We start from the raw sequence: 25904 nt of genomic DNA on the forward strand, positions 1-25904 counted from the left end.
CGTGTGCGGTAGTTTGAACATTCTTTTGCACTGCCTTTCTTTGAGATTGGAATGAAAACTGACCTTTTCCAGTCCTGTGGCCACTGCTGAGTTTTCCAAATTTGCTGGCATTTTGAGTGCAGCATTTTAACATCATCATCTTTTAGGATTTAATATAGCTCAGCTGGAATTCCATCACCTCCACTAGCTTTGTTCATAGTGATGCTTTCTAAGGCCCACTTGACTTCACACTTCAGGATGTCTGCTCTAGGTGAGTGATCACACCATGGTCATTATCTGGGTCATGAAGATCTTTTTTGTATAGTTCTTCTGTGTATTCTTGCTACCTCTTCTTAATATCTTCTGCTTCTGTTAGGTGCATACCTTTTCTGTCCTTTATTGAGCCCATCTTTGCATGAAATGTTCCCTTGGTATCTCTAATTTTCTTAAAGAGATCGCTTGTCTTTCTCATTCTATTGTTTTCCTCTATTTCTTTGCTTTCTTCACATAAGAAGGCTTTCTCATCTTTCCTTTTTATTCTTTGGAACTCTGCATTCAAGTGGATGTATCTTTCCTTTTCTCCTTTACCTTTTGCCTCTCTCCTTTTCTCAGCTATATGTAAGGCTTCCTCAGGCAACCATTTTGCCTTTTTGCATTTCTTTTTCTTGGGGATGGTTTTGATTACCAACTCCTGTACAATGTTACAAACCTCCATCCATATTTCTTCAGGCACTCTATCTATCAGATATAATCCCTTGAATCTATTTGTCACTTCCACTGTAATAATTGTAAGGAATTTGACTTAGGTCATACCTGAATGGCCTAGTAGTTTTCCTTATTTTCTTCAATTTAAGTCTGAATTTTGCAATAAGGAGTTCATGATCTGAGCCACAGTCAGCTCCCAGTCTTGTTTTTGCCGACTGTTGTAGACTTTTTAATGATACCCATTCTGACTTTTGTGAGGTGATATCTCATTAGTTTTGATTTGCATTTTTCTAACACCTGTCAATGCTGAGGATCTTTTCATGTGCCTGTTCACCATCTGTATGTCCTTTTGGAGAAGTGTTTACTCAAGTCTTCTGCCCAGTTTTTGATTGGGTTGTTTACTTTTGGTTATTGAGTTATATAAGCTGTTTGTATATTTTGGAAATGAAACCCTTGTTGGTTGCTTCATTTGTAAATATTTTCTCCCGGGCTGTAGGTTGTTTGTTTTTTCACTCTTTTTAAGGTTTCCTTTGCTGTGCCAAAGCTTACAAATTTGACTAGGTCTCATTTGTTTACTTTTATTCTTATTTCTGTTGCCTTCAGAGACTGACCTAAGAAAACATTGGTACAATTTATGTCAGAGAATATTTTGCCTATTTTCTCTTCTAGGAACTTTATGGAGTCATGTGGTGTCTTTTAGGCCATCTTGAGGTATTTTTGCGCAGGGTGTGAGGGAGTGTTCTAACTTCATTGATTTATCAATAGCTGCAAATGTTCAGCTTTCCCACCACCACTTGCTGAAGAGACTATCTTCTCTCCAATGTGTATTCTTGTCTCTTTTGTCAAAGATTAATAGACTGTAGGTGTGTGGGTTGGGCAAAGTAATTTCTATCATGCAAGTCACTGCTGGAGACCTTGCTATCTTTAGAGTCAATGGGAATAACTTTCACCTTTTCATTCACCCTATGTCCTGGCATGGTGCCACAACTAGAGATAAAGCCCATGTGCAGCAATGAAGATCCAAGTGCAGCCAAAAATAAATAAATAAATAACATTTTTTTAAAAAAAGAAATACCTTAAATAACTTAGTGTTACAACCATCCCTAGAACAGTTAGGGTAAGTGGGGCCCCAGAGGAGGGCAAGATTTAGATCCTGTTTCTCAATGACCCTGCCCACTGTGACATGTGAATGAGTATATAGGGAGAGTAATATTGATGGTCTCTGTGCCCACAAAAGGAGTGAAAAAAGAATAGCGAGGAGGTTCTGATGCTGACACTTGTTTCTTGAGATCAGTTTCCAGGAACAGTTCAGAGTTTGTGCTACTCATGTAGATTATTAAACAATATTTTGTTCTCTTTTCTCAAGAAATAGACAGAAAATGCATTTTCCCACTCACTTTGAAGTTAGACATAACCATGTGACTTGCTTTGAAAGTGGAATATGAGTTAATGTTATTATCCTTATTACTGAAACAACATACTGTTGAAAAAACTCTCTTCTCACTACTAAGAAAAACTCAGAATAGGATGGCCTCAAAGTTAGAGACAGAGCCACAAATATTAACATTCAAGAGAAACAAAAATACAGAGAGACAATAATCAAAAATTATCTCAAGAATAATGAGAGAGACAGAGAAAAAGAGCAAAGCAAGACAAGAATTGAATCTCATCCAGTGGGGTAAGGGCTCACACAGATCCTATTTTCTTCTTTTACTGAATCACCTACAGCATTATTGCTTCAGTCAGTGTATGCTTAATTATGCTGTAGTAACAAACAATCCCAGAATCTCAATCGCTTACAAGAGCTAAGCATATTTCTTGGTCACATTTATTTTTACAGAACATCAACAAGAGATTCTACTGCACGTGTTCTTCATTTGGGGACTCAGCTGAAGAGACAGGCTCCTTTGGTGATTTGACTTGTCTAGCAACAGAGTTAAAAGAGGGATGGTGGCAGACTATGCAATGGCTCTTACAGATTTCACTCTAATAACACTCAACACTTCTGCTTGTATTCCATTGGCCAAAGTAAGTCTTATGTCCAAGCTGGACATCTGTAGCATGGGAAATATAGTCTATCTGTAGGGCATCTCAGCCCTGGGGTCCAACACAAGGAAGACAAGTCCCCTCAGCTGGTTTGAAAACCAGCAGGGCTCACCAGAGGGCTATGACTTTGCTCTTAAATAGCGTTCACGGTTGGGTTGCTTACTCCTAGTCACAGCAGTAGGTGATATGGAAAAATGCAGAAGCTATCTGGAAGATAGAATAATGGAAAGCATTCAATCAGGACAGCAATAAGAAAAACAAATTTTTTAAAAAGAGGATAGTTTAAGGTAGCTCTGGGACATCAAGCATACCAACATTCACATAACAGAGGTCCAATAAGGAGAAGAGAGAGAAAGGGGTAGAACGTCTTTGATAGCATTGTAGTGAAAAACTTCCAGAAGCTGAAGAAGGAAACAGATTTCCAAGTACAGGAAGCATGGAGAGTCTCAAAGAAGATGAACCCAAAGAGATCCACACCAAGATGCATCACGGTTAAAACAGCAGAATTAAAGAATTTTCAAGGCAGCAAGAGAACACAAAGTCACAAGAGACTTTAAGACTATCAGTTGATTTTTCCGCAGATTCTTTGCAGGCCAGAAGGAAGTGACATGATATGGTCAAAGTGCTGAAAAGGAAAACACTGCAACCTAGGATACTCTGCCCAGTAAGGTTATCATTCAGAGTTGAAGGAGAGATAAAGAGTGTTGCAGACAAGCAAAAACGTAAAAGAGTTCATCAATACTAAACTGAACTTAAAAGAAGTGTTAAAGGGTCTTAAGTGAAAAAGAAAAGGTTACAACAGAGTAACTTTTTATTGGAAGTAAGAATTTGAAAGGAAGGAAAAAATCTGACTAGTAAAGGCTGTGGATCAACCACTTAAGTAAGCTAGTATTATAAAAAGGTTAGAAGACAAGATCTGTAAAATTAACTCAAACTACAATAAACAGTTAAGAGATAAACGTTAACATGTAAAAATATGGCATGAAAAATGTAAAATGTGAAGGAAGGGAGTAAAAAAGGTAGAGTTTTTTTTAGACTTCAAAGGGACTTAAATGACTTAAATATAAATATTTAAGTCATTTAAAAATGTAAATATAAATAAACTTAATTATCAGTTTAAAATAAGTATATATAGATATAAGTCAACATATAGGAACTCCATGATAACAATAAATTAAAAGCCTATAATAGATACAAAAAAAAAAAAACTAGTGGAGAAGGAACTGGCAACCCACTCCAGTATTCTTGCCTGGAGAATTCCATGGGCAGAGGAGCCTGGCAGGCTACAACTCATGGGGTGGCAAAGAGCTGGACACGACTAAGCGACTAACACTTTCACTTTCTTTCCCTAAAGATATCTACAGTATCCCTAGAGCTATGACTATAAAGAAGACATACACAATTTACTTTTTAAAAAATGTGTTAGCTGTAAACATCAGATGTTTTTTTCTGAGCCATTGTGTTTGACGTTTAAGTTTTCTTTGGGAGTTTTCTTCCCCACATCCAGGATCTTCATCCTGGCTCAATGTCATTCAGACTGCAGCCTCTGCTTTTATTTTTGCCCATCTTATTACCACCACTCCCCCCCCCCCCCCACCTACCAACCCACAGCCCTTATGAGTTTGCTTGCAGTGTAAACCTTAGGGTCTAGTGGGTGTGCCAGGAAGCCAACAGCCTGCAGTGGTTTGCAGTCCCTGCTGAAATTGCCTTTCAGCTGCCTGCTGACAAATGGCTGCTTTATGTTCATGAATGCTCCATAGGCAAGGAGCAAAAATTCTTCCAGTTCAAATATGACATTTAACTTTCAGCAAAGAAACCCAGAGCAGGAGGCCAACCTGGACTTAACACAAAGTCACAGCGCTGGAAAACATACTGGGGTAATTTCAGAAGGCAAATGAAACAAAACGGCTCCTGAACCACTTTAACATTCAAAGTAAAACACATTTTGAAACTTGTCAGGAGAAACCCAGTTGCAAGGAACTCTAAAGAGTTGTTCTGCTTCTTCTGGACAGCTTAGTGAGCTAGTTCTCCGAAATACTGGGCGAGATCCCACCCACATCACTAGTCCCAAGCAACCCACCCAGCTAGGACACTAGCTTCCTCTATTCCTAGGCTCGTGCCCCCACCCACTCACCCGAGTCTAGACAATATGCAATCTGTCACAGTAAACCCCTTTTCACCATCAATTAACTACTAATCTACTTAGTTCCCACTGTACCTGCAAATTTAAAGGTATTCTCTATCTTAACTTCAACCATTTCAACCCTGACAAAGATGAGGTGACTCTCAATTAGAAGGAAAAAACAATTCTCCTGTTTTCTAGCTCTTATTACAAGGAATCTACGAAATAAAAACTATAAAAACAAACAACAACAACAAAAAAAAAAAACAAACTAGAAAGAAAGGAATATAAGCACAACCCAAAAGAAAATCATCAAACCAAAAGGGAAGAGACTAAAAGGTGAAGAACACCTTCCTTCCATTACCTTCATAGATAGTAAAACAAAAACAGGGCATCCCTGTTCTCGAATGTTCCTAGCAGCTCCATTCACAACACCCAAAATGTGGAAGCAACCCACATGTCAATCAACTGGTGAGGGAACACACAAAATACATATTGTGTGGTATTTCCACACAATGGAATACTATTTGGCCATAAAATGAATGATGTACTGATACCTGCTACAGTATGATTCAATCCTGATAACATTAAACTAAATGAAAGACCCAGAGACAATCACTTACTGTATGATGCTATTTATATGAAATTTCCAGAATAGGTAAATTCACGTGAAAAAAAAACATACTAATGGTTGTTGGGGGTCAGTGGGAGGAGGGAACTGGAGACTGACATATTTTAGCAGGATGAAGTTTTCTTATGGGATGATGAAAATGTTTTGAGATAGATGGAATTGATCCTTACACAACATTATGATTGTACTAAGTGCCATTGAAATGTACACCTTAGAGGGAGGAGCTAAGATGGAGGAGGAATAGGATGGGGAGACCACTTTCTCCCCTACAAATTCATCAAAAGAACATTAGAACGCTGAGCAAACTGCACAAAACAACTTCTGATCGCTAGCAGAGGACATCAGGCGCCCAGAAAAGCAGCCCATTGTCTTCGAAAGGAGGTAGGACAAAATATAAAAGAAATGTACACCTTAAAATAGCTGTGGTTAATGTTACAATATGCGAATTTTACCTAAAAAGAGAGACAGGCAGCACAGATAGCCATTGTCCAGAAAGAACAGAATTTTATTTTGGTTTCACTGGTTTTGGAGGATAAGATCAGAGAGGTAAGAGATATTTTGGAGTCATGCAGCGCAGAAGTTAAGGGTTGAATTAGCCATTTCAATTCAACGGAGGAGGAGGGCAGGGGTATGCACGGTAGATGGAGACAAGGGGAGGGAGGCGGGAGACCTGGTTCTGATGCTGCTGTTCTGGGTAAGCTTGGATCTAAATCTTGCCCTCCTCTGGGGCCTTAGTTACCCTAACTGTTCTAGGGATGGTGGTAACACTAAGTTATTGAAGGTAATTCTTTTTTTTTTTTTTAATTTTATTTATTTGTTTGTTTTTGGCTGCACTTGGATCTTTGTTGCAGCATGTGGTGATTGGAGACTACTCTCTAATTGAGCTGCTCGGGTTTCTCATTGCGGTGGCCTCTCTTGTTGCGGAGCACAGGCTCTAAAGCAAGGGCTTCAGTAGTTGTGACACACAGGCCCAGTTGCCTCGTGGCATGTGGAATCTTTCTAAATCAGGAACTGAATCTATGTCCTCTGCACTGGTTGCTGGATTCTTTACCACTGGACCACCAGGGAAGTCCAGCCCGTATTTCTTGACCCTGAAATATCCTCAGTCAACAGTGCAGGCCATCTAGGGATGAGTGGTGACTACAACAGGCTGGATGATGGAGAGACCACAAAAGGGATTTTCCACAGGAGAAAGTGGTGGAGCAGGGTGGAGCCTGCACGTATTAATTCCGGACAGGGTCAGCGGCTGGATGCAAGGACTCAGAGGACATCTGTGCCTCTTCTTGCCCTCCCTCTCCTCTGCGGGGCAGGAAGCGGACCTGGAACACAGGGGGCGCTCTCCCCAGCCCATTCTCCCTGGGCGTGAGGTCGATGTCTTCAGGGGCCTGGGGAGACCCCAAAGAGAAGTTCTGCAGCAGAGAGGTCAAGAAGAGGAAGAGCTCTGAGCGGGCCAAGCTCTCACCCAGACAGAGGCGTTTTCCTGCGGGTGTAAGGAAGGGAGTATCATTGGAGGATAAGATCAGAGAGGTTAAGGGAGCTATTTTGGAGTCACACAACACAGAAGTTGAGGGCTGAATTAGCTACTTTAACTTGAAGAAGGAGGAGGGCAGGGGTGTGCAGAGTAGATGGTGACAAGCAAAAAGTAAAAGTTCATCAATATGAAGCTGAACTTGAGAACACTTGGTTGCCCCACTCCCCGAAACCCCAGGATATTGGCATGTTCATTTACATAGATTTACATGCGAGGTGTTCTGATCCTATTCTTGTCCTCAGTACCAATAACACCAACAACATCAGTAGGGTCTGAGAGTGGGGGCGGGCGTAGGGTGAGCAGTGTTTGCACATTTCTATCTTGTATTTCAGTTCTGCCTCCTCTGGGATTATCCAGTACAGTGCCCTTCTCTGTCCCTCCTGGTACCGAGTCCTTTTATGTCTCAAGTTCTTTCATTTTTTGTGTGTCTCTGGTTAAGTATACTGTTAACTAAGCCAATTTATGAGAAAAAAAATGTGAAAACGCTGGAGAAATCTGTGGCAGTATGCTCTAGGTATGAGGACCATGAGAGAAGGGTTCAGGGGAGCTGAAACTTCTGGCCTATCCTGGAGTGGGTGGGCACCTGGCTGATCAAATATTGACCTACATCTGATCATTTGCTCTAAGCTTCTCAGTGTCCCCACTTTTCTGGCCTCCTTGACCCTCCTCCCAGCTCCTTGGTCCTGCCCACAATCAGCAGCCAACAAAGTCAGCCCCCCAGACCCAGTCCCCACACCCCAACCTGTGGAGGTTCTGACTGGTCATGCCCTCGTCGTGCTTATAAAGACTTGAATAGCACTCTGTCCACCTCTGCCCACATTTTTCTGACTCTCATAACACCTACTCATATCTTCCTGCATGATGAGGTTGACCACCACAAATTGTCCCATCGAGGTGGAGCCCTAAGTATCCACAGACTTCAGCACAGGCTGTGTCCACTGCAATAACCAAGGGAGAGGCCAGTATGTCCCTGGGCTGGGCTAGAGTTTCCACTATATCCTGTTGACCCGCAGTCTCATGAGAAGGAAAGGAGTCCAGAGAGCTGCCTTGTGTGTATGGCTAAGTTCACTATGTTTCATAAGTTATTCATAGATCATCTCTGGGTATATAACATCTCAGCTACATTGAACTTGGATGGGACTTTCTTAGTCGCATGAAGTGAGGGCTAAACTTATGTATGTCATGCTGTTTTCCCTGTGTCTTCCTGTTTCAGGATAGAGTCCTTGTTAACTCCTTTTTCTACATGACTGTGATGGTCTGGGATGGGCATGATCAGGAAAACAATCTTTTGGCTTTAAGTTGCTGAGATGTTCAGAAAGTTTATCACAGCTTAGCCCTGCCCTGACCTCCGTAGATCATGACTTTCTACAGGGGCTTGGGCAAGTCCCCTGAACCCTGAGCCTCTCTTTTTCCAATTCTATAAGAGAGAGAATGAGTCAACACTCAGACATCAAAGGAGAAAAGCAATTTGATCATCTTGACAGGACCTGAAAAGATTATTAATACTCAATATAACATCCTGATCAAATTTTTCAAAAAATAAAAGCTTGTTGTAAAATAGAGATTAAAAAGATCTTTTCTTAATTTCATTTAGAATTGAGAAAAATTGGGACCTTCTCTGGCAGTCCAGTGGTTAGTACTCTGCATTTTCACTGCAGGGGACACAGGTTCAATTCCCAGTCAGAGATCTAAGATCCCACAAAATGTGCATTGTGGCCAAAAAAAGAGAATAGAATTGAGAAGAATATATGGTAGGATCACTGATTCAATGGACATGAGTTTGAGCAAACTCTGGGAGATAATGAAGGGCAGGGAAGCCTGGCATGCTGCAGTTCATGGGGTCACAAAAAGTCAGACATGACTTATTGACTGAACAATGAAATATGTTAGAACAGCCATAAAATATCTGGAATAGATCATAACCATCATTAAGCTTAACAGAGAAAATAAAAATATTCTCCTTAAAGTTAGAAGTCAAGGAGAAGGAAACGGCAACCCACTCCAGTATTCTTGCCTGGAAAAGTCCATGGACAGAGGAGCCTGGCGGGCTGCAGTCCATGGGGTTACATGACTGGGCATGTGCGCACGAGGGTGGAGGGAGATGGGTTGGTAGCAATAAAGTGGTAGAACTAAAAAAAAAAAAAAAAGAAGTCACTACTTTTACTGTCACTACTGTTACTTCACATGATTCCAGAGGTGCTGGCTCATGATATTAGGGAAAACATGTGACTTTAACACAAGAAACAGAAAAGTCAAAATATCATCATTTGCAGATGCTAACACCAATTATTTGGAAAACCCAAAAGAATGAAAAATGGTTAGTTGTAAAAGTAATATAAGGAAACTGTCTGGTTATGACAGAAATATACATTTCAAAATACCAGTGGATTTCTGATATACCTATTCTAAAAATTTTAAATACTACACCAAAAAATTGCTGTCAACTTAATCATGTCCTTTCAGAATTTCTATGTTGCAGCCCTAACTTCCAACGCAATGATATTTGAAGAAAGGATCTTAGAAAGTAATCGGGTTGATCTTCTCTTTTTGGCCGCCCCTCACAGCATGTGACATCTTAGCTTCCTGACCAGGGATGGAACCCATGCCTGCTGCAGTGGGAGTCTGGGGTCTTAACCACTCGACCATCAGCAAAGTCTAGTTATTAGGTTTGCATGCGTGCTTGCTAAGTCACTTCCATTTTGATGGACTGTTTGCGACCTATGGACTGTAGTCTGCCAGGCTCCTCTGTCCATGGGATTCTCCAGGCAAGAATACTGGAGTGGGTTGCCATGCCCTCCTCCTAGGGATCTTCCCAACCCAAGGATCGAATCTGTCTGTGTCTTACCTCTCCTGCATTGGCAGGCAAGTTCTTTACCACTAGCACCATCTGAGAAGCCCATAAGGTTTAGATAAGCTCATTAGAAAAGTTCCTTAGGCCTCCATGAGGGAATATTATTCTTCTTTGTTTGTTTAAAAATTATACCGTTTTGTATTCTCGCAACTTTCAACAATATGTTAGCTTTATAATCAGAAGAAAAAGCTATGAAAGAGGAGGAAAGGAAGGAAGGAATGGAGGGAGGCAAGGAGGAAGAATGCTCTCATGTGGTAAAAACAATTCCAAGGGATTGAGTTCTTATAGAAGAGGAAGTGATACCAGAACCTTCACTCTACCGCGTGAGGTCACAGCGAGACGGCTGCCGTGTGTGAGCTGGAAGACAGACCCCACGAGAACTTGACCATGCTGGCTCTCTGAGAACAGACCTCCAGCCTCCAGAAATATGAGGAGATGAATTTCTGTTGTGTAAGCCACTCAGTCTATAGCCTTTTATTATGGCAGTCTGAGCTGACAAAGAGGTTCTATCAACAATAGCAACAATCTCTTCTCATGTTTCTTAGGAATAAATCTAGCTAGAAGTATTCAAAACATAGTTTAAAAAAAATTCAACTGATATAGAGTTGATTCAAAGGAAATGTTATCTTCTTGACTGTGTGTGCTCAGTCGTGTCCAGCTCTTTGTGAGCCCACAGACTGTAGCCTGCCAGGCTCTTCTATCCATGGAGTTTCCCAGGCAAGAATACTGGAGTGGGTTACCATCTCTTCCTCCAGGGAATCTTCCCAAACAAGGAGTTGAACCTGTGTCTCCTGCATTGGCAGGCATATTCTTTACCATTGAGCCACCTGGGAAGCCCTTCTTCTTGACTGGGCTGTCAAAGTTATTCAAATTTGTAAAGCTGTCAAAGTTATTCAATGTAAACTACAAATTCAGGTTAATCTTAATAAAAATTCCAGGGGGAGTTTTTGAGACTTTGACAAAATAATTCCAAAGGACACTTGGAAGAAAATAAAAATATGTTTAAAATAACCATAAAACTATCTATAGAAGAGGAGTAATACAGAGAGACTAGCAACTGTAAAATATTAAAACATATTTCTTGGGTAGAAATAGTCAAGCAGTATTATACAGATAGAAAGACAGATCAGTAAATGAACCAGAATTAGATCTACTCAGATTGAAATTTTTTGATATGATAAATTTCAAGTCAGTGACTAAAAGTTGAATGATCTTATAGATGATTGAATTAGGTTTTGTTGTATAGTTGCCCAGTTTTTGTGACCCCATGGCCTATAGCCCACCAGGCTCCTCTGTCCTTGGGATTTCCCAGGCAAGAACATTGGAGTGAGTTGCCCTTTCCTTCTCCAGGGGATATTTCTGACCCAGGGAGCGAAACTGTGTCTCCTGCATTGGCAGGTGGATTTCTTACCACTGAACCACATGGGAAACCTGATTGAATCAGGGCACACATGCAAATCCAAGAATGAATATTCCTTAAATCTCTGTTCTTTAAGTGCCTTCTGAACCTCACACTAGTCCATGGCTTGGATTAACCATTGACAAACGAGAAATAAATCATTGAATCTTCTTTTCTTTTTACTATTCTTTCATTTTCTTACCTATTGTCTACGTATCTATCTGTGTATTCATGTATGTACCTATTTATCTACCTACTACCTATCCATCTAAACCTTTGTGTTTGTATACATACTAATAAAAGGACATCCTCTGTTATTAATAAGTCTGATTGAGTGGTAAGTTACAGGTGATTTTCAAATTGAATTTTATTCTTTCTTGCTTTGTATAAATTAGAAAAATAATGGTTATTTTAATTTTCAGAGAAAACATGGGAAATGCCTTTCCCTGATCTTAGCACATAACAGGTGCTTGGTAATGGATCATTTATTTGTCTGTTATTTTGAGTGTGCAAGTGTGTGTCTGTGCTGCCACTTTATCTCTGTTGCTGAGTCTCCATCTTCCTCCTCCATCGTACCTCATTCCTTCTTTTCCCCTTCACACTATCTTTGACTCTGTAGATGTCTTTCTCTATCCTTCAGAATTGTCATCTTTTCCCAAAAACGTTCACCTGGTGTTTGGAGTTGGATCAAGAAAGAAAGTCACACACAGAGCGTGGGTGAGCAGGCACTTTCATGGGGAAGGAAGAGCATGACTTACCCATGGAGAATGGGATGAAGACTTTCGGCCTCCTGAATTTGCCCTGTGCATCCAGGAAGTGGCCAGGATAGAAGGCATTTGGCTTCTCAAAGTGGCGTGGGTCTTGGAGGGCAGAGCTCAGGATGGGGTACACGGTAATGCCCTAAGAGGATGTTAAAAACAAGTGGAACCATCAGTTCATCACTTCAGTTGCTCAGTGGTGTCTGACTCTTTGCAACCCCATGGATGTCAGGGCCTCCCTGTCCATCACCAACTCCCAGAGTTTACTCAAACTCATCTCCATTGAGTTGGTGATTCTTTCCAAACATCTCATCTTCTGTCGTCCCCTTCTCCTCCCGCCCTCAATCTTTCCCAGCATCAAGGTCTTTTCCAATAAGTCAGCTCTTCACATCAGGTGGCCAAGGGGAGTTTCAGCTTCTAATATCAGTCCTTCCAATGAACACTCAGGACTGATTTCCCTTAGGATGGACTGGTTGGATGACCTTGCAGTCCAAGGGTCTCTCAAGAGTCTTCTCCAACACCACAGTTCAAAAGCATCAATTCTTTGGTGCTCAGCTTTCTTTGTAGTCCAACTCTCACATCGATACATGACTACTGGAAAAACTGTACCTTTGACTAGACAGACCTTTGTGGGCAAAATAATGTCTCTGATTTTTAATATGCTGTCTATGTTGGTCATAGCTTTTCTTCCAAAGAGCAAGTGTCTTTTAACTTCATGGCTGCAGTCACCATCTGCAGTGATTTTGGAGCCCAGAAAAATAAAGTTTGCCACTGTTTCCCCATCTATTTGCCATGAAGTGATGGGACCAGACGCCATGATCTTAGTTTTCTGAATGTTGAGCTTTAAGCCAACTTTTTCACTCTCCTCTTTCACTTTCATCAAGAGGCTCTTTAGTTCTTCTTCACTTTCTGCCATAAGGGTGGTGTCATCTGTATAACTGAGGTTATTGATATTTCTCCCAGCAATCTTGATTGCAGCTTGTGCTTCATCCAGCCCAGCATTTCTCATGATATATTCTGCATATAAGTTAAATAAGCGGGGTGACAATATACAGCCTTGACGTACTCCTTTTCCTATTTGGAACCAGTCTGTTGGTCTATGTCCAGTTCTAACTGTTGCTTCCTAAACTGCATACAGATTTCTCAAGAGGCAGGTCAGGTGGTCTGGTATTCCCATCTCTTTCAGAATTTTACAGTTTGTTGTGATCCACACAGTCAAAGGCTTTGGCGTAGTCAATAAAGCAGAAATAGATGTTTTTCTGGAACTCTCTTGCTTTTTTGATGATCCAATGGATGTTGGCAATTTAATCTCTGGTTCCTCTGCCTTTTCTAAAACCAGCTTGAACATCTGGAAGCTCATGGTTCACGTATTGCTGAAGCCTGGCTTGGAGAATTTTGAGCATTACTTTGCTAGTGTGTGAGATGAGTGCAATTGTGTGGTAGTTTGAGCATTCTTTGGCATTGCCTTTCTATGGGATTTGGATGAAAACTGGCCTTTTCCAGTCCCGTGGCCACTGCTGGGTTTTCCCAATTTGCTGGCATATTGAGTGCAGCACTTTCAAGGCATCATCTTTTAGGATTTGAAAGAGTTCAACTGGAATTCTATCACCTCCACTAGCTTTGTTCATAGAGAAGCTTCCTAAGGCCCACTTGACTTCACATTCCAGGATGTCTGGCTCCAGGTGAGTGATCACACCATCATGATTATCTGTGTCATGAAGATCTTTTTTTGTACAGCTCTTCTGTGTATTCTTGCCACCTCTTCTTAATATCTTCTGTTTCTGTTAGGTGCATACCATTTCTGTCCTTTATTGAGCCCATCTTTGCTTGAAATGTTCCCTTGGTATCTCTACTTTTCTTGAAGAGATCTCTAGTCTTTCCCATTCTATTGTTTTCCTCTATTTCTTTGCACTGATCACTGAGGGAGGTTTTCTTATCTCTCCTTGCTATTCTTTGGAACTCTGCATTCAAATGGGTATATCTTTCCTTTTCTCCTTTGCTTTTGGCTTCTCTTCTTTTCACAACTATTTGTAAGGCCTCCTCAGACAGCCATTTTGCCTTTTTGCATTTCTTTTTCTTGGGATTGGTCTTGATCCCTGTCTCCCGTACAATGTCACAAACCTCCATCCATACTTCTTCAGGCACTCTATCTACCAGATCCAGTCACTTAAATCTATTTCTCACTTCCACTGTGTATTCTTTAGGGATTTGACTTAGGTCATACCTGAATGGTCTAGTGGTTTTCCCTACTTTCTTCAATTTAAGTCTGAATTTGGCAATAAGGGGTTCATGATCTGAGCCACAGTCAGTTCCTTGTCTTGTTTTTGCTGACTATATAGAGCTTCTCCATCTTTGACTGCAAAGAATAGAATCAATCTGATTTCGGTGTTGACCATCTGGTGATGTCCATGTGTAGAGTCTTCTCTTGTGTTGTTGGAAGAGGGTGTTTGCTGTGACCAGTGCGTTCTCTTGGCAAAACTCTATTAGCCTTTGCCCTTCTTCATATTGTACTCCAAAGCCAAATTTGCCTGTTACTCCAAGTGTTTCTTGACTTCCTACTTTTGTGTTCCAGTCCCCTATAATGAAAAGGACATCTTTTTGGGGTGTTAGTTCTAGAAGGTCTTGTAGGTCTTTATAGAACCATTCAACTTCAGCTTCTTCAGCATTGCTGGTTGGGGCATAGGCTTGCATTATCATGATATTGAATGGTTTGCCTTGGAAATGAACAGAGATCATTCTGTCATTTTTGAGATTGCATCCAAGTACTGCATTTCAGACCCTTTTGTTGGCCATGAAGGCTACTCCATTTCTTCTAAGGGATTCTTTCCGACAGTAGTAGATATAATGGTCATCTGAGTCAAATTCACCCATTCCAGTCCATTTTACTTCGCTGATTCCTAAAATGTCGACATTCACTCTTGCCATCTCCTGTTTGACCACTTCCAATTTGCCTTGATTCATGGACCTAACATTCCAGGTTCCTATGCAATATTGCTCTTTACAACATCGCACCTTGCTTCCATCACCAGTCACATCCACAACTGGGTGTTGTTTTTGCTTTGGCTCTGTCTCTTCATTCTTTTGGGGGTTATTTCTCCACTGATCTTCAGCAGCATATTGGGCACCTACTGACCAGGGGAGTTCATCTAACAGTGTTCTATCTTTTTGCCTTTTTATAGTGTTTATTGGGCTCTCAAGGCAAGAATACTGAAGTGATTTGCCATTCCCTTCTCCAGTGGACCTCATTTTGTCAGAACTCTCCACCATGACCCATCCATCTTTGGTGGCCCTAGATGGCGTGGCTCATAGTTTCATTGCGTTAGACAAGGCTGTGGTCCATGTGATTAGACTGGTTACTTTTCTGTGATTGTAGTTTCAGGGCTGTCTGCCCTCTAATGCCCTCTCCCAGCGCATACCATCTTACTGGGGTTTCTGTGACCCTGAACCCAAATGACCATTAACAAAGAGTGGCTGAATCTATTATGGTGACTCCACAGCTGATTATGAGCTTCATCCACTGTGCGGCTCTATAGTTGGTGGCAGGAATGTTGAAATGACTCTCCCCCATTTGGTTGCTAGTGTCCCATCCCTTCAGGTATCCTCACCAACCACCCTGATCCCTCATCCCCAAGACCCTTTGGTCTACTTTATGATCCATCAACTAAAAGGTTCACATCTGACTCAGCAGAGCCCTATAAAGAGCTGCTCCAAGACTGGGGCCAGAATATAACCTGATGGGTGCTGTTCATTGGGTGATTCAAAACTCTGGAAATCACCTCTAGGTACACCTATACTCAGCAAAGTAAGCTACCACACATACACACACACAAAAATAAGTTATAACCATAGGCATTGACCTGAACAATATATCCACAGCAAACTGTCATATTAGAAAAAAAAAGGCACACTCACATACACACACACACACACACAAATTGAAAACTGTGCTAGATGCACAGAAAGACAAGGTCACTCAGTTGCAAAGTGACTGTCACAGTATGAGCCAATTGTTGTGTGTATGGATATATATAAACACATGGGTTCATATAAACATTAAGAAGAAATGATTTTAAAAGGATTTAAAAAGCCAACTCTATAACAAGCTTCAAAAGTATATTCTACTTTCTCCAGCAAACCTAATATCTTGTAAAGGTAATAAGTATGACTGAACAAAAGAAAGAAGACTTCAGTATATTTCTAAAATCTCTTCTCTTCCATAGAAATCTGGAAATGAAAATTCTTATCATAGTCCAACAACCAGATATGAACCATAGGATTGGAGGCAGACAGCACCTACAATCAAGATTTGTGACCCTGCTGGTCTCACCTTAGGGAGGTAATATCCACGGAAGTGAGTGTCCTTGATGACAGAGTGGGGGACACCAACAGGGACTAGGTCACTGAATCTCTGAATCTCGTGGATGACGGCATCTGTATAAGGCATTTTTGGCCGATCTTCCAGAGCTGGGAGACGGTGTGCACCAATCACTCTGTCGATTTCTGCCTGGACTTTCCCTGAGAACAATTCAGGTGGGAGGAGGTTATGTCAGTAAATGCCCATAATAGTGGACTCAACCAAGTGACCTGAAAATGACCTGCAGACTGATGAGAGGGTCTTGTAAATTCTTTTCTAAGATGTTGGGTTATCATTCCTCTCAATGAAAGCATCAAAAAAGATATCAGAAGCTTGTTTGTGGAGAAGTCTTGTCTGATGTTTCTACTCTAGTTATGACAGGGGGTAACTTGGGTAAGGACGGGTGGGTGGAAATTCATTCAACACTTAACAGTGCTTTTTGCTTTTCCAACTAAAAATGAGTTCTAGCTGAAACTGGTGTCATCTCCTTTTGTCTCACTCATGTGCTATGTGATTTTAGATAAGTCATTCCCTCAGGCTGGCCTTAAATTCATCCCTATGAAAGAATGGAGTCTGATGAGGTGAGAGGATCTCCAAGTCTGATCTGCAGACCATCAGCTGAGAACCAATGGAGGGGCTTTTTAATTAGTTGTAAATTGGCCATTTCCTTCTCCATGTAAATTGCAATATATGTGAAAAAGTCAAATTCTTAGTCCACGGAAAAGAGTAGTTGGCGAGAATCCTGTACTTTAGTAGACAGCAAAATGCACTGCAAAAGGTAATGCTTTACATCAGGAGCATTCTTTGAAAACCACCAGGCACCTTACCATCTCTCAGGGCAGATTGCAAAACACTTCATAAGTACAAACACTTCTACTCCAGACGGTGCTTGCCTGCATGAAAAATTCTTTGTAAAGTAAATCCTAAAGTGCTTTGTCAACTTTAAAGAGCTTTGTCCCTAGCAAACTTTTATTACAAGTTACAAGTGCCTGTGTGCTGTGCTTAGCTGCTCAGTCACGTATGACTCCTTGCAATCCCATGGACTATAGCCCACCAGACTCCTCCGTCCATGGGGATTCTCCAGGCAAGAATATTGGAGTGGGTTGCCATGCCCTCTTCCAGGGGATCTTCCCAGCGCAGGGTTCCAACCCAGGTCTCTTGCAGGAGGATTCTTTCCCAGCTGAACTACTAGGGAAGCCCTCTAGGGGTGATTTTTTTTTCCCCAGATCGCTCAGGACAGAAGTTATCTGTCTTAGCCTGTCAGCATTCCAGCATGGCCTTAGAGATCCTCATTCCTCCCCGGCCTCCACCTCCCATATGCCCAGCTCACCTAAGACATCAGGGTTCTTAAGGAGGAGTAGAAACCCAAAGCAGAGTGTGGAGCTGGAGGTCTCTGTACCAGCAAAAAACAGTGAGAGCACCGTGTGAACGAGGTTCTCCTGGTGAAACTCACTCTCAGGATCTGAGCGCTCCTAGAGATGGGGATGGGTGATTCATAACATTTCCCTCTGCAGAAATTCCCAGTTTGTGAGTCTTCTTATCTCCCTACCAACACCACGTTCCTCTGTGCCAGTTATTGTTTTTCTTGAACCTTTTTTTTGTCTAATCAAGGCCAAAAAGCTACCAAATGGGTGAACTCCAGAGTGAAAGTGCCTGGACTTCAAATTCGGACCTTAACATTTACCATCAGCGTGTATTTGGGCAAGGAATATAACCTCTTGGTGCCTTAGCACATCCTCCTGGAGTTATTTTGATAATGTATGATAAGATCAATGAAAGTTAAAGGTTAATTTGTTGATGTCATTGCTGTTATTGATTCTCTCTGTCCTTGGGTGTCATTGCACTTCTGATTGGCCTTTGTAGCTGACATTCCAGGGATATTGCTGAAGATATTTAACAACTAGTAGGCACTTGCCAGAACAGACATTGGTCTCAGTCAGTTAAAACAGATGTGGGCTTCTGACTAATCAGAACAAACTCAGTTCTGTGCCTGTCAGAATTGGGGGAAGGAGTGAGATCCATCTCAGAGTAAGCTTACTGGGCTACATGTTAACTCTTTGGTCTTAATTTCTTTAAAAGCATTCCAGAAGGAAGGCTTGGAGAGGATTACGAAGGAGTAGAGGGGAGGGATTGCATCATGGACTGCTTGCTAATCCTTAGGGAAGTGTTTAAATATTTAAAGAACACATACATCCCACACAAAGATACTAGCTCAATGTCAGTAGTGTGTCCATCACTCTCTTTCTGGCTCCCCTGGGGCAGCCATTGCCTCGTCCATATTTAACAACTGGTATGGCTCTTGCCAGACCAATCAGAACAGACGTTGGCCTGCACCAATCAAAACAGACATTGGTCTCTATCTGAATATACATGGAGCTTGACCAATCAGAACAGACTTGACTCTGTCACAACTGGGGGAAGGAGTGAGCTGTGTCTCAGAGAAAGCTTACTGGACACATGTTAACTGCTTAATTACCATCTCTTTAAAGGCTGTTGGGAGGAAGGCTTGGGGAGGCATAGGAAAAAATGGAGGATTGTGGACCTTGGCTTTCTTGCTAATCCTTAGAGAACTACTTCAACATTTAAAGAACAGGTACATCGCACCCAAAGATATTAGTTCAATGCCAGTACGGTTTCCTTCGCTCTGCTTCCCACCCCCAACGCCCATCTGGGACAGGTCTTGCCTTGTCCATGCGAAGCAGGAAGGAATCAATGAAGTCCTTAGGGCCACTGGGATCCAGCATCTTCTGGTGCCTCTCCACGTTCTCAGTGATAAAATCTTTCACTTCTTGAAGCATGCTGTACAAGCGGGTGTGTGTGCCAGGAAAGTATTTCAAGATGCCCGGGAAGATTTCAAACACCTACAGGGCAGCAGACAAGGCGCAGAACCCATTGTATTCACTGGGCTGGTGCTGTGGGTGCTGGTGTTCTGATCTGCACACGCAGCAACATCTAAAGGGCATCGTTCACCCTGTGGACTTGGAGGGTGTGCCTCCCAACAGAGTGCATGCCCGCACACTCATACACACGCACACATGCGCGCACACACACACACACACACACACACACACACACACACACACACACACACACACACACACACACACACACACACAGAGTGGTGCATGGACCTCTGCACCCAGCTCCAGTCACTCTCACATCTACTGAGGTTCCTTCTCTGGAAGCCCGTCCTTGTCCAAGGCCTGATTCTGACCCCCGAACTGACGGATGGCCTCACCTGGGCGGGTCACTAAACCTTCCATGTTTAGTGTTCAGGACAGAAAGTATCTGATCTTTTCCTGGGGTCCACCACCCTGATTGCTGGCCCACTATGCGGTTGATAACTTACCTGGGTATAGAAGGAGCAGAGAATGATGAAGATTTCATTAAGTAAATGTAGCAGCCGTAATAGTCTAGGGTCTTGGTAATTAAAGCGCTCACCAAAGACAATGGAGCAGATTATGTTGGCGCTGATAGAGTTAAAGAGGAAATGAGGATCCAGGTAGGCCCCTGAGGAGAGAGGTCTGTCAGGGGGAGGGGTCCCCTGCACAGTCCTTCTGGTTGGCTCTGATCTGACTGGTGCCATCTCATCCTGGCTGGTGCCATCTCATCCTAGCTTCTTTGATTAGTTTCTTTGTCTTTCTCTTGGCTGACTGGGTTTTCACTGGGTATCTAAGATTTTCTTTCTGAAAGTCTTCACCTCTGAGTCTCTTGCTGCTTTTCTTGGTCTGTGTCTTGGGCTGACTTTTTCTGGACTTTCTCTGGTCTTTTCATTCACTCTTTCTTTCAGACTCACTCCTTCTTCTCTGTTCTCTTGCCACATCTTGTAGCCCCTCTCCTTAACCTCATTGACATTCTGTGTCCCCTGACTTTAATAACTCCCTACTCCCTTTACTTTTTTCTTTCACTTTTCCTTGCAGTTTCTGTTCCTAGATTTATTGTGTCACCTTCTCCATATCTGTCTTGCTTTTGCTGTGTTTCTCTCTGTCTATGCTCTCTGTGCTTCTGTCTACTTTCTCTGCCTCTCCCTCTCTTTGCTAGTCTCTCTCTCTCTGTTTTTCCTCATTCTCTTTCTCTTTTTCTGTCTCTATCTCCTCGTCCTCTCTTTATCTGAACCTGTTTCTGCCTCTCTCTGTCTTTGTCCCTGGATCTCTCTTTATCAGTCATATGCCCTCTCCCTCTCTCTCTCACCCCATCTCATCCCCACCTCTACCCAGCTTGCACTCACCCTGGGATTTCCGAAGCTCCTCCACCAGACACTGAGCCTCCTTCTTGATTCGTTCCTCAATAGTCCGCTTCCCCATCCCAAAGTCTTTCATGGTGGTCACAGAGAATTGCCGTAGAACCTTCCATGACTTTCCATTGGCAAAGACCACACCTGATGGTGGGGCATGGAAGGAAGGTTGAGAAGACACATGGGATAGTCCTTCCTCCTCTCCCTAATCCTCACCCTCGTCCCCCACTCACCTGTTCCCTGGAAGACAGGGTCAAGGATGGCGATGTGCCCTCGGCCAGAGAACGCCTCAGCCTGATCCACCAGGGCCTCCCTCATCGCCTCATACCCCCACAGGATGACGGCAGGCCGAGACCCCAGGTAGACAGTAAAGACATCCCCGTATTTCTCCCGTAGCTGTAGGGGCAAAGTCCAGGTCTCACTCTCTGACTCAAGAGAAGGATCGCCACCTCACCCCTGGATCACACCTCCCAGTTAGCCTACCCTGAAGGCTACAGCCCCATCAGGGAAGAGCAAAGACTGGAACTCTATTGTCTCCTCTGTACCTCACATATATCACCTGACTCCAAGCATCTGCCTCTGTTGACTTTACCCTGAGTTCTCCCAGCTTTGCTTTCAAGAATTACAGAGGGCATGGTCCTAAGTTGGCAGAGGAATAGGACAAGGAGACCACTTTCTCCCTGACAAATTCATCAAAAGAACATTTGAATGCTGAGCGAATTCCACAAAACAATTTCTGAATGCTGGCAGAGGATATCAGGCACCCAGAAAGCCAGCCCATTGTCTTTGAAAGGAGGTAGGACAAAATATAAAAGATAAAAAGAGAGACAAAAGAGTTAGGGACAGAGACCCATCCTGGGAAGGGAGTCTTAAAAGAGGAGAAGCTTCCAAACATCAGGAAACCCTCTCACCGGCAGGTCTGTGGGGAGTATTGGAATCTCAGAGGGCAACATAACCAGGAGGAAAAATAAATAAATAAATAAAACCCACAGATTATGTGACTCCCAGCAACTCCCAGCAGAGAAGGAGCCCAGACACTAGCATCCACCACCAGCAAGCAGGGGCTGAACAGGGAGGCGTGGGCTGCTTTGCTTAGGGTAAGGACTGGGCCTGAAAGCCCCAAGGGCAATCTGAGAGAGCTAATGTGAGATAGCAACCCAAACTGTGGGATAGCCAGAGAGAGGGGGAGGGGGAGAAGGAGAGAGAGAGAGAGAGAGAGGGAGAGAGAGAGAGAACTATCCCACAAAAAGCCCAGCAGCCAGAGCCGGAAAGGGGCAATCTCCGTCCCAGAGATGGCATCCTCCTCTACCAAACTGCGAGCAGGCTCCCAGTTGCTAACCAAGACTTCCTGGGATTCTGGATGGTTGACATCCACCAGGAGGGTCGCAGCCAGAGATCAGCTCCCCAGAAGAGACACACAGTACACCTGAGATGGCGTGCCTGCTGCGTACCCAGGAAACTGAGTGGCTGGGATGGGGGAGGCAATAAGAGACACCCACTACCTGGGGAGAGTGCGCTCACCAAGCACCTGGTCCCTGAGCTGCTCGGACCTGGGAAGGGCACAAAACGCAGGCCCAACCGAGTCTGTGCCTTTGTGGAGTATCTGAGAACCTGAACCTGAGTGGCTTAGACCTGGGAAATCCACACAACCAAGGGCCCACTTTAGACAGTTCCCCTGCAGAGCAACCTGGAGCCTGAGCAGTGTAGACTGGGAAAGCACACACACCGTGAGCGGGGGCAAACCCAGTGTGGCTGAGACACTGCGAGCACTCCCCACACATGCCAGTGATATTTGTTTGCAGTATTCCTCCCTATCCACAGCACAACTGAACAAGTGAGCCTAAATAAGTGACCACCTTTGCCCCCTTGTGTCAGGGCAGAAATAAGACACTGAAGAGACCTGCAAACAGAAGAAGCCAAAATAAACAGAGGGAACCGCTTTGGAAGTGACAGGTGCAACAGATGAAAACCCTGTAGTTAGCACCGGCTACACTGGAAGGGGCCTATAGATCTTGAGAAGTGTAAGCTGAAACAAAGAACTATCTGAAACTGAACTAACCCCACACTGTCTACAACAGCTCCAGAGAAATTCCTAGATATATTTTTACTATTATAATTTTTTAAATTTTTTTAAACTAAAAAAATGTTAAGTCCTCTATTACTCCTTTAATTTTCATTTTTATAACCTATTATTACCTTGCAAAAAAAAAAAAAGGACCCTATTTTTGAAGCAAACTTCATTTATATTTTTAATAATTTTTTTGATTTTTTTTTTAATACTGCATTTTCTAGAGTCTAACCTCTACTCTGGATTTTTAATCTTTGCTTTTTGGCATTTGTCATAAATTTTGTACCTTTAAGAATCCAATCTTCAGTACCCATTTTTACTTAGGACTGTGATTAACGGCTTGATTACTCTCTTCCCCTTTTGACTCTCAATGGTATTTTTCAGAGAACTAGAACAAATAATTTCACAATTTGTATGGAAATACAAAAAACCTCGAATAGCCAAAGCAATCTTGAGAAAGAAGAATGGAACTGGAGGAATCAACCTGCCTGACTTCAGGCTCTACTACAAAGCTACAGTCATCAAGGCAGCATGGTACTGGCACAAAGACAGAAATATAGATCAAAGGAACAAAATAGAAAGCCCAGAGATAAATCCACACACCCATGGACACCTTATTTTTGACAAAAGAGGCAAGAATATACAATAGAGAAAAGGCAATCTCTTTAACAAGTGGTGCTGGGAAAACTGGTCAACCACTTGTAAAAGAATGAAACTAGAACACTTTCTAACAGCATACACAAAAATAAACTCAAAATGGATTAAAGATCTAAATGTAAGACCAGAAACTATAAAACTCCTAGAGGAAAACACAGGCAAAGCACTTTCCGACATAAATCACAGCAGGATCCTCTATGACCCACCTCCCAGAATATTGGAAATAAAAGCAAAAATAAACAAATGGGACCTAATTAAACTTAAAAGCTTTCACACAACGAAGGAAACTATAAGCAAGGTGAAAAGACAGCCTTTAGAATGGGAGAAAATAATAGCAAACAAAGCAACTTACAAAGAGTTAATCTCAAAAATATACAAGCAGCTCGTGCAGCTCAATTCCACAAAAATAAATGACCCAATCAAAAAATGGGCCAAAGAACTAAACAGACATTTCTCCAAAGAAGACATACAGATAGTTAATAAACACATGAAAAGATGCTCAACATCACTCATTATCAGAGAAATGCAAATCAAAACCACAATGAGGTACCATCTCACACGGGTCAGAATGGCTGCTATCCAGAAATCTACAAACAGTAAATGCTGGAGAGGATGTGGAGAAAAGGGAACCCGCTTTCATTGTTGGTGGGAATGCAAACTAGTACAGCCACTATGGAGAACAGTGTGGAGATTCCTTAAAAAACTGGAAATAGAACTGCCATATGACCCAGCAATCCCACTGCTGGGCATACACACTGAGGAAACCAGAATTGAAAGAGACATGTGTACCCCAATGTTCATCGCAGCACTGTTTATAATAGCCAGGACATGGAAGCAACCTAGATGCCCATCAGCAGACAAATGGATAAGGAAGCTGTGGTATGTATACACAATGGAAGATTACTCAGCTATTCAAAAGAATATATTTGAATCAGTTCTAATGTGGATGAAACTGGAGCCTATTATACAGAGTGAAGTAAGTCAGAAAGAAAAACACCAATACAGTATACTAATGCATATATATGGAATTTAGAAATATGGTAATGATAACCCTATATGCGAGACAGCAAAAGAGACACAGATGTATAGAACAGTCTTTTGGACTCCACGGGAGAAGGCGAGGGTGGGATGATCCGAGAGAATAGCACTGAAACGTGTGTATTATCATATGTGAAACAGATTGCCAGTCTAGGTTTGATGCATGAGACAGGGTGCTCAGGGCTGATGCACTGGGATGACCCAGAGGGATGGGATTGGGAGGGAGGTGGGAGAGGGTTCATTATGGAGAACGTATGTACACCCATGGCTGATTCATGTCAATGTATGGCAAAAACGACTACAATATTGTAAAGTAATTAGCCTCCAATTAAAATAAATAAATGTTTTAAAATGAAAAAAAAAAAAAAAAGAATTACAGAGACTCCCCCACATCCAAGTTATAAAATCTCTCCCTCCCAACCCACACAGTGTCACAGCTCAAAGTCTCACATCTATTTGAATGTCTCTCTCCAAAGGAACCCTCCTACACTGCTGGTAAGAATGTAAATTGGTCTAGCCAGTATGGGGAACAGTATGGATGTTCTTCTGAAAACTATAAAGATAGTTGCCTTATGACCCAGGAATCCCACTCTTGAGCTTATATCCAAAGAAAATCATAAGTTGAAAAGATACATGCCCCCCAGTGTTTACTGCAGCACTGTCTACAATAGCCAGGACATGGAGGCAACCTAAATGCCCATAGATAGAGGAGTGGGTAAAAAAGAAGTGGTACATATATACAATGGTATATTACTCAGCCATAAAAATCAATGAAGTAATGCCATTTTCAACAACATAGATGGACCTCGAAACTGTCATCCTGAGCAAAGTAAGTCAGACACAGAAAGACAAATACATGGTGTCACATATACATTGAATCTTTAAAATAATGGTATAAACAGACTTGTTTACAAAAGAGAAGTTGAGTCACAGATCTAGAAAACAAACTTACAGTTACCTAGTAGGGAAAGGGAGTGTGATAAATTGGGGAATTTGGATTAACATATATACACTACTATATATAAAATGAAAGTGTTAGTCACTCTGTTGTGTCCAACTCTTTGTGATCTCGTGGAGTGTAGCCAGCCAGGCTCTGTCCATGGAAATCTCCAGACAAGAATACTGGAGTGGGTAGCCAATCCCTTATTTAATGATTCCACCCCCTTTGTCCTTTCCATCTCACCGCCTGGAAAGACTTGAGGAGGCCCTTCTGGTCCATTTGCAAGACATTCCCCAGGAAGGGCAGAGGCCAGGGTCCAGGAGGGAGGCGGCCCCAGGAGGCAGGGTGGCCCCATAAGAGCAGGAGGCCAGTGAAGATAATGAGGAGCAGGATGGCGGAGAGAGCCATGGTCTGGGCCTGCCTTCGATCCCGCTGGCCCTCTTAAAGGTAGCTTACTCTGTTGTTTGTTATTTTGCCCTATGGGTGGGGAAGGTGTGCCAGGATCCTCCCTTGGCAGAGCTCCTGCTAACTCTCCAGAGACAACAGGGAGCCCAAAGGACCAGGTGCTGCAGAGGCCATGATGTTTATCAT

General features: G+C 42.6%; 1 protein-coding gene across 1 annotated transcript; it reads right to left on the minus strand.

Moving 5' to 3' along the window:
- Positions 1-5963: 5963 nt before the first annotated feature.
- Positions 5964-25729, minus strand: LOC122692051 (cytochrome P450 2B4-like). The gene is made up of 9 exons (XM_043899227.1): positions 25557-25729; positions 20844-21006; positions 20605-20754; positions 19726-19886; positions 19061-19237; positions 17707-17848; positions 16350-16537; positions 12023-12164; positions 5964-6963 (listed from the first exon to the last, which is right to left on the minus strand). The coding sequence occupies exons 1-9, from the start codon at positions 25719-25721 to the stop codon at positions 6707-6709; spliced, it is 1545 nt and encodes a 514-aa protein (XP_043755162.1). The 5' UTR covers positions 25722-25729; the 3' UTR covers positions 5964-6706.
- Positions 25730-25904: the final 175 nt, after the last annotated feature.

Source organism: Cervus elaphus, chromosome 4, assembly GCF_910594005.1.
Source record: "Cervus elaphus chromosome 4, mCerEla1.1, whole genome shotgun sequence".
Lineage (NCBI taxonomy): Eukaryota > Metazoa > Chordata > Mammalia > Artiodactyla > Cervidae > Cervus > Cervus elaphus.